The following is a 9218-nucleotide window of genomic DNA, read 5'->3' as shown; positions in this document are numbered from 1 at the left end:
CAATCCAAAAATATTCCTATAGCCAGGAAAACCCAGCCATCTGTCTTTAGGGGTCTTCGCCCCGGCTGTGCAGTTTCCTTCTGTGGTTATGATGGCAATCCAGCCACTCAGTTCCATGTTAAGCTGAAAGGCTGCCTGAGATCTGTATAGACCACATAGTCTATGTGGGAAAATAATACTATTTTTATTATTTTCGAAATAACTGCATATATTTTTGAAACAAAAGTAACCCATACCCAATAAATCCAACAGTTTTCCCCAGAGACCGCCAAATGTCCATTATGAAAACGTATATTTCCATGCAATGACCACAACTTATAAGAGTATAAATTTGTAAAACAGGTTTTTATTATGTGATCCACAAGTTCGTATAAACCCTTGGAGCTGGACTTTGGTTTTCCTGTGTATTTGCGAACAAAATAAAACTCCACCAAGGGTGTCTTTCTCCTTTGTTTCTCGTCTCTTAATGTGTGCACCAATTTTTCTGCAAGAGCAATACACCATACTCTCTTGTACCAAGTGTTCAAGTTCACACCTTTTAGGAAATTCTGCTTTTGGAACTTCGACCCCCTTAATATGGAAGCTGTTCAGTCTTAATTTTTGTTTATGAGGAGCCAATTATGGCATTCTGCATATGTGTTGCGGCACGTGTTCTTAAATAAGTGCTGCACAAGCCCCATTTTGAAAGGGAAACAAGGTTATAAATGGCAGCCCCACCAAGTCTAAATGTCATCAGACAACACAGCTGATGTGTAAATGTGCATACAATTGCAGCTGTTATAGGAAAACCCTTGGGCTCACTTGGATTACCAAAGACACCAGCCATGAATAGAGCAAAACAGCAGCCAGTAGGCCTGGTCTTTATTCAAACAACTGTTGCAACAGGGCTTCCACCCAACACATGGGAGAAGCAGGAAGTAGCCCAGAACAAAGGATGGCTCCCACTTTTATCAGTTTTACAAAGATACCCACAACACCCCTAAAATTACATAATGCATACATCACTAATTGAGAGAGTCTGGTGACAGAAACCTGAGCGGCAGGTTTGTCCCCATCCTTCCCTTGACCTCCACCTCACACCCATCAAGCAAGACAAAAGAAATATTTACAAGTCCCTGGTTTCCCAAGCCAAGTTAATCACACCTCTTTGTCCTGACAAAGAACCTAATCCACTCCTGGATGCGGGTAGGTAGCCGTGTTGGTCTGAGTTGAAGCAAAATAAAAAAAATCCTTCAGTAGCACCTTAAAGACCAACTAAGTTTTTATTTTGGTATGAGCTTTCGTGTGCATGCACACTTCTTCAGGTTTGCCATTGTCCATGGGATGACTGCCTGTCTGACAACGTTTGCCAGGATGCCAGTGGTTACCTCTTGCAAGAGGCTGCTGTGTACCTGATCCCAGGTTTCAGGGATTATGGCTGCCCACATCCCAGACTCCCCCCTTCGTAAGCCATTCCTTTCCTGAACAGGACAAAGTTGGAATGGTGCAAATCCATACTGGAGCGATTTTATATGACTTTCTAAAGTTTTCCCAGTGAGCCAGTACGTAGATACTGTACATTTATTAGTGAATTGTTACATTTTGGTAATGTGCAGCAGAAGCCCTTTGAATAGAGGAAAAACTGTGATGAAGTGTTTTGCGGGGACATTTGCTGAAGTGATTGTGTTGATTTTGGTAGTCAGTGTGTGTGTGTATGATATCTGCTGGAGGGGCAACCCCCCCTTTACATAAATTCCCACAGCACAGATTAAGAGTAAACGGATTTAGGTCCAAGCTATTCCCTCATACCTACCTACCCGGGTACAGAGATATTGGCGGAGGCCCTCTTCTCCATCCCTCCACCCTCACAGGCACCCTTGGTGTGGTTGTGGGAAAGGGCCATTTTCGTGGCTGCTTCCAGACAACTTCGAAACTCCCTGGAGAAGCTAAGCTGGCTGCCTCCTTGTCCTTCCGCCAGCAGCCGAAGCCTCTCTTGTTCCAACAGACTTTGGGGAACTGGCTGCTTTTAAGGAAAGGGCTGGGGTGATGTTGTTTCATTGCAATTGTGTGGTTTTAATCGAGGGTAGGCAACCTAAAGCCCATGGGCCAGAAGCAGCCTGCGGAGGTTGTTGCCCGCTCTTGCTAAACCATTACAGCGTGGCACAGGGACTCACTTCCGTGGCGCCAGAAATTGTGTCTGTGCATGTGCGCTCATGTGCGTGTGTGCTCACGTGCGTGCGCAATCCAGCCCACAGAGGGATCTCCGCAGGACCGATCCGGCCCAGGCAAGATAAACCTTGCTGACCCCTGGTTTTAATGATACTCTGTGTGTGTGCATAATGTTTTAATTCTATCTATGTTTTATTTTTTCTTAAAATACATACCGGTATGTACAGTGCAGGTATATGTATTTGCTTTTAGCTGCTCTCATTTTTATCTGCAAGATGCCTCGAGTCCCTGTCAGTCTGCTGTTCCACCTCCGCTCCTGAAGGCGGCGCCAGGCGCGATGCCTCCCTTCCCCTCACGCGCTCTCTCCAGTCAGCCCTCCCTCTCCCTCTCTGGAGGAGGGTTCCCGGTGGAGTTCGCAACAGGTGGGATCACGTGTTCCCCTCAGCCGCCCTGCTGATTGGGCGGGCGGGCGGCTTCTGGAAACCTTGTGACCCGGAAGGACTCCCCGAGCGCGTTTCCTTTGGTGCCCGCCGCGCGTGCAGGAGGTTGGTAACTGGGGCGGGCGGAGAAGCGGGCTTTTTTTCTTTCACTGCGCCGGCGCCTCCGTAGCAACCGGGAGGCGCCGCCCCCTGTTCTTTCTTTTCCGTTGGTCACTCCGGTCCGTGACAGCCCCTCCCCTCCCCCCACCGCGCTGCTGCTGCTGCTTCTCGCTTGGTAGCGGGAGGCCCGCTAGGGACGCGAGGAGTCCGCCTCATGCCGCGTCGGGACAATGGTTCCCTCCGGCTCAGTACTGTCTGCACTGGCTGGCAGCGGCGGCGGCTCTCCGGGTCATAGGCGGGAGTTCCTTCTCCAGCCCTACCTGGGACGCTGCCCGCCCGCTGGGCTGTGGCTCTTCGCCTTTTAAACCGGCGCGCGGAGGGGGGTGTATTTTGTTTGTTTGATACTATACTTTTGTGTTTTTATATTGTAAATCTGTGTCCTGTGACCCTCAGACGGAAGGACGGTATGGAAATAGTAGTAGTAATAATAATAATTACCCTGATGATAATCATGCTTAGGGGAGAGCCCTGAGACGTGAGGGCATCAGGGCATCGCACACACAAATTTTATATATATATATATATATATATATATATATATATATATATATATATATATATATATCATATATGATATATATGATATATATATATACACACACACACACACACACACACAATAAAATATTCCTTCCAGTAGCACCTTAGAGACCAACAAAGTTTGTCATTGGTATGAGTTTCATGTGCATGCACACTTCTTCAGATACTTGCACACGAAAGCTCATACCAATGACAAACTTTTTTGGTCTCTTAAGGTGCTACTGGAAGGATTTTTTTAATTTTTTAATTTGTTTTGACTACGTCAGACCAACATGGCTACCTACCTGTAACTATATATATATATATATAGAGAGAGAGAGTGTGTTTTTGTTTACATACTGCATTTATTCCAAAATACAAAACAATATATTTTAAGAGGTTCCCAACCCCTGGACTTCTCTCCACCCCCCTCCCTGGTTTCAAATCATCTCTTGTACCTTTATCTGATTTATTCACCTCCCTTAATAAGGGACAGGCCCTGTCCTCAGGCTTGCAAGCTTCACACACACACACACACACACACGGAAGTGAGGACAAAAACGGTAAAAAGCAGTTTTTGCAATGTCCAGAACAAAGTGATGAGTTCTAAATAAGCCTTTATGTGACAGTTCCTGCCAGGCAGGTCTTTCCTTGCTGGTGGTTTTTGCATGCACAGAAGTGATGCTTTTGGCCCACCCGCCCTTGTTCCTCTGGGCCAATGGCAATGTGTGGCGTTCCCCTTCTGCTTTCCCGGCCAACCAGCCATTGGGGCCCAGTGTTCTGGAAGGGAGGTGGGAAGGCAAGCTTCCTGCAGCAGTTGCTTCATTGGTTGTTATGCAGGGGTGTAACCTCCCAATGGCTCTAAGAAATATGGCTGATAGTTGGGGGCTAGAACAGGGGTCCCCAAACTTACGTCGCCGAGGGCTGGTGCTGCCAGCGCCGATCGCGCTGCGGGAGCATGCGCCCATACACGTGCGATTTCTGGCACACTTCCGGGTCGACGAAACACCGGAAATAGCTTGTGCGCATGCGTGTGGGCCTCCTCCAGCCCAGAAGTGTGTCGGAAATAATGCATGCACACAAGCTATTTCCGACGCTCCGGCAACCCGGAAGTGGGCAGCCGCGCCACGACGTTAAGAGTGGGGGTTGCCGGGGGCCGCATAAAAGAGCCTCACGGGCCGCATCTGGCCCCTGGGCCTTAGTTTGAGGAAGCCTGGGCTAGAATATGCTTCCCTATTTTATCTTTGAAAAAGCCATGCACTCTAGTTATCCAAAAAGGTTTCCTTTACATGGAAAACTGGTGTGTCAGGTTGAAGGTTAGTCTAAAACCCTTCTTCCAGGCACCTTAACTTCCTGATTGCTGATAAATTCTGTTTTTATCTGGTTGAGTTTTTGGTTATGTGATCTTCCTCCTGTGGTCTGAAGCAAGCAGTCTAAATACTGTACAGATTTGCAGCTTAACTCTTAGAGGGAGTGACTTTTGAACCAAAAATTTCCCAGTTTGCATTCAATGCTGTTCACTAATACCGGTACAGGCATCGCCTCACTAATGGGCAGTCGTTGGGAAATAATAAAATAATTTAGTTTAAACCCAGAAATGGCAGGAGAGAGCTGGAAAGCAGGGAGACCTTCCCCAGAGCCCAAAGAGGGTGTCAGTAAGGGCAGAGAAAGCCCCGAAGAGACCAGAGTTGCAATGGGACTTTATTTAGGCTGCTCAGCCTCCCCGCCTTGACAGCTGATGTGCAGGGTAGCGCAGTAGTAGCAGCCGTCACTTTCCTGCGTGTCCTCCAGCCTCCTGATGGCCCCAGAGCTTCAATTCTAGTTGTGGATTTTTTTTGAATACAGTATTTTTGGTATGGATTGCAGAGAGAGTGGCAGAGAAAGAGAGCATTAAAGGGTGCTCCCCACTTTATGCAATTTCAGATATGCGCACAGGGGCCTTGAACATAACCCTCGCTTCAGTGGGGGGATGCATGTAAAAGCCTTCAACTGTTAATCTGCTTTTTACTAAAAGCTGGAATAATTTGATTTTTCACTGAATATATTTTTCTATGCATGCTCTCTCACTAAAAATAAATGAAAATGTAGGTGCCATGGTAGCAACCCACCTTCACCACACAGCATATCAGACCATAATTTCAAAAAAAATATTCAAGGTTTTTTTTTATCTTGCATGCTCATGGACACACACTCATCATATACAGGAACTCCTACATTAGATTTTATTGTTGACAAAGGGAATATGCCTTTCCATTTCGCATTATAACTTGGTTTATTGTAAGGTTTAAGTGTTCATATTTGGGAAAGTAATACCTCTTTTTAAAAATGTGAAGGTGCTAGGCTATGTTGGTATTGATAAGTGTTCTCTGTTGTGAACCCTTTGCATGTGCAGATGCACAGAATTTCTCTTGCCATCCATCGCAGTACCTTACACTCTGAATTTTCGGAGTTGGATCTATTGTAACTTCATCTTGAACCCAAGAGAAACTTCATCAGGTAAGCTGCAATGCCATGAAGAAGGCAGCCTTTTCTAGATTTCCAGGTGGCTAGCATAAGGGTGTAAATTTTGCAATTTCTTTTTAGATAATGTTGCGGACTCTGAAGAAAACCAGAAATTGACTTTGTTTTCAAAAATTGAGTCTGAGTAATTGTTTGCTCAGTTTAGTTGCAGGAACTTTCCCCCCTTAAACATACTTGTTCAACTATCTATATTTTTCTACAGTGGCTTCAAAATGACAAAGAAAAGGAAACATCAAGAAGATTTTCATAAGGTGAAGCTAAAAGTTGGAAAAAAGAAGCCTAGACTAGAAAATGCAACAGATACAAACTTCAAAACAAGAGCCATACATCTATCTGAGCAGCTTAGAGAGGATGGAGTGCTTCCAACAAATAATAGAAAGCTTAACATAAAGGTACAGTGAAATGCAAATTTATATGCCAGCAATTATTGTTGCACTTTTGAGTTCATTAGCATCTGTGAGACTAATTTTGAAATAGTGTGAGCTTTTTGTCAAGGGTTATCATACTACTGGAGATGCCAAAACATATCTAGGAATCTGGAAAGCTACATAGATAAGTTGGAGAAGACAATAAATATCAAAATACCTGATCTTTTTAATTTTAGCATTATTGTTAAGCTGAAATCAGAGTTACAAGGATCCTTGCTGAATACCTTACATTACAACCTCAGCTAATAGTCTCTTACTGTGTCTTTGTTATCATGAGGTGAGCTTCCTTAACCCAAAGCTATATCAGGGGTGTTCAACATCTCCATCTCATGAGTTGTATTGTTAGATGCTTTTAAATACTGCTTTCTGTCATAAAGTGTCTTCACCATGTGGCGAAATTCCAACAGTGGTGAAGCCATCAGTGCCTTTAGAAGAGGAGAGTTCTATAAGAGTTGATTTGCCCAAGGTTGCACCATGAGTATGCTCCCTCTTGAAATGCATTGAGATTCTCAGGTACAGTGGAACCTCGGTTTACTAACGCGATCTGTTCCACGGAGGCGTTCGTAAACGGAGGCATTCGCTCCCCGAAGGCACGCTTATGCGCGTGCGCAAAGTGCCAATAGAGCGCTTCTGCACACGCACGCGCTGCGCAGATCGCATCTGCACATCTGACGCCGCGGAACCCAGATGAAAACACTTCCGGGTCCGCGGCGTTCGTAAACGGAGGCGTTCGTAAATGGGGCTGTTTGTAAACGGAGGTACCACTGTAGTTTGTATTACGCCCATCTTCCAGGTCTAGTCTGTCAAGACTCCTGGTTATTTGAATGACCCTTGCGACCATTGTTGATAATCAGCAGTAATTTCTAAACATCGATTAAACAGCAAAGGTGACATCTAGCTCCGCCTTTGAGAAATGTTGGTTTTGATGTATGCACCCTAAGTCTGTGCAGAAATAGGTACACTTAACTGAAATATGTGAGCTTATTTCCCCCAGTTGTGCAATGGTTTCTTAACATTGTATTGCTTTGTTTTTGCTGTGCTAGTGTGAAGGTTGCTTTTATTTCTTGCTTTGGAAGTGTATAAAACCTTTCAAAGACAAGTGTAATAGTTGTAAGTTTGTGATGTAAATAGTTTTTCAAGCAATTACCAACTCTGTATTTCTTCTAGGATCTGCTTTCACAAATGAACCACTATAGTGCAGGAGTTAAACAAAGTGCCCTTTTTGGACTCAAAGATCTGCTGTCGCAGTATCCATTCATCATTGATGCACACCTTTCAAATATACTAAGTGAGCTGGCAGCTGTGTTTACAGACAAAGATTCTGCTGTACGAGCAGCAGCAATCTGCCTCCTTAAGTTCTTGGCTCCAAAAATACGAGCTGAACACATCTCTCCATTTTTCCCATTACTTAGTGCACATCTTTCCAGTGCCATGACTCATATCAGTGAAGGAATTCAGGAGGATTCTTTGAAGGTATTGGACATTCTGTTGGAGGAATACCCTACTCTCCTGATGGATCGCAGTAGTGTGTTGCTGAATAACTTTGTGGAACTTATTTCTCATCAACAACTGTCAAAACAACTGAAAAACAAAGAGAAAATGTGCTGGATGCTGTCTGTTAATCCTAATCGTAGGGTCACTTCCCAGCAATGGAGGCTTAATGTATTGGTCAGGCTCCGAAAGTTCCTTCAGGTGCTGGTGGAAGGATCCAGTGAATTAGAAACCGACAGTGAAGGGCTACAAGAGCCTAATGACAGCCCACAAGTACCAAGAAACTCATTGCATGTTAAATGGCAGGAATATGCCAGTGGCCAGCAGCACATCCAGTTGTATGAAAATGGTGGCCCACAGCTCAGAATTCATTCATCCTTCAGGCTAAGGTAAGAAATAGTGTGCTTACAACATGTTTCTCTTTTGAGAAGACTGCAGACTTGGGCTGCCATTCATATGGGTGCCCCACAAGTTACGCTTGTGCATCAAGGGTTGTGGCTCCCACCTTTCTGCATCCAAATGAGTGTAATTGAGGCTGGGTTTTCATTAGCTACTGCCTATTCGTGTTTCTCATGAATCACTCACTTTCATGGAGCAATGTAAGAATAAAAGCACAATTATAACTGTAAATAACCTGTATGTGGTCTCCTCCAAATTGACATCGTTTTGTATAAATGAGTAAGGCTGTTAACCTGACCAGCTTTCATACATGCTCATACAGCTGGATGTATACTACTTCAAAATAAGTCTTCCTGTGTCAAACAGGGCTTATTCTGGGTCTGTGTGCATAGAATTATAGGTGTAAATACATTGCTTTCTGTGCAGTAGTTTTGTAAAGAATGTTTTGGCCTTTGTTCTAGGTCTTTGGTAAGTATGACAGGCAGTGTTGAAAATGGCCTGTCATCTCCTGAGAATCTAAAACGATTTATTCAAATTATAATTCCATTGCTGCTTAATTGTTGGATTGAAGCATCGCCTGCACAATTTGCGACTCCCATTCTTGGAAATCTTCTGGAACCTGGATCTCAGCAGTTAATGGAGCAAGTACTTGGTATCGTATACCTGTTGTGGAAGCTTGTAAAGCAAAATGAAGATCTGGATGAGATGGTAAGAAATGGAAGTTACAGGAAATTATTTGCATCCTTGTCCTCTTAACTAATCAACTCTGGAAAGAACCCATAAATTAGACCCTTATGATCTTTCTATTTGTATACTTTTCCTTAAAACTCTTAGCACTTGGAGAAAATTATTAATGTGTGGTGTCTTTCTTACAGGAAGCGTGGGTTCGAGCAAATTACCTGAATGATTTCAAGCACCATTTCATGTCTCGCTTTCCTTACTCTTTCCAAGAAGCAAGCAAGCACCGAAAGAAAGAGCCCTTGAAAAGGTATTGCTTATAAGACCAGGAGAGTCAGAGTTGAGTGGTTCCTTTTTCAGATAATCAGTACGTTGTGAACAGAGTTCTTAAATTTCCACAACCATAGAAAAAATCCTGGAGTAGCAGTGGAGAGAG

General features: G+C 44.2%; 1 protein-coding gene across 3 annotated transcripts in view; it reads left to right on the top strand.

Moving 5' to 3' along the window:
• Positions 1 to 2647: 2647 nt before the first annotated feature.
• TEX10 (testis expressed 10) overlaps positions 2648 to 9218 on the top strand; it is a 33021-nt gene continuing 26450 nt past the window's right edge. Inside the window, exons 1-6 of one of the 3 annotated variants that reach the window (XM_060282147.2) lie at positions 2649 to 2693; positions 5659 to 5762; positions 5989 to 6178; positions 7382 to 8094; positions 8566 to 8812; positions 8980 to 9092. In XM_060282147.2, the coding sequence (XP_060138130.1) occupies positions 5999 to 6178; positions 7382 to 8094; positions 8566 to 8812; positions 8980 to 9092 (1253 nt within the window). In that variant the 5' untranslated portion in view covers positions 2649 to 2693; positions 5659 to 5762; positions 5989 to 5998. Of the gene's footprint in view, positions 3152 to 5658; positions 5763 to 5988; positions 6179 to 7381; positions 8095 to 8565; positions 8813 to 8979; positions 9093 to 9218 lie in introns of all 3 variants that reach the window. The other 2 variants (XM_088655928.1, XM_035134216.3) reach the window with 2 other exon arrangements.

This window comes from Zootoca vivipara, chromosome 12 (assembly GCF_965207765.1).
Source record: "Zootoca vivipara chromosome 12, rZooViv2.hap1.1, whole genome shotgun sequence".
In the NCBI taxonomy this organism is placed as follows: Eukaryota; Metazoa; Chordata; class Lepidosauria; order Squamata; family Lacertidae; genus Zootoca; species Zootoca vivipara.
The sequence above is the reverse complement of the archived record's forward strand: the minus strand, read 5'-3'. Positions and strand labels throughout refer to the sequence as shown.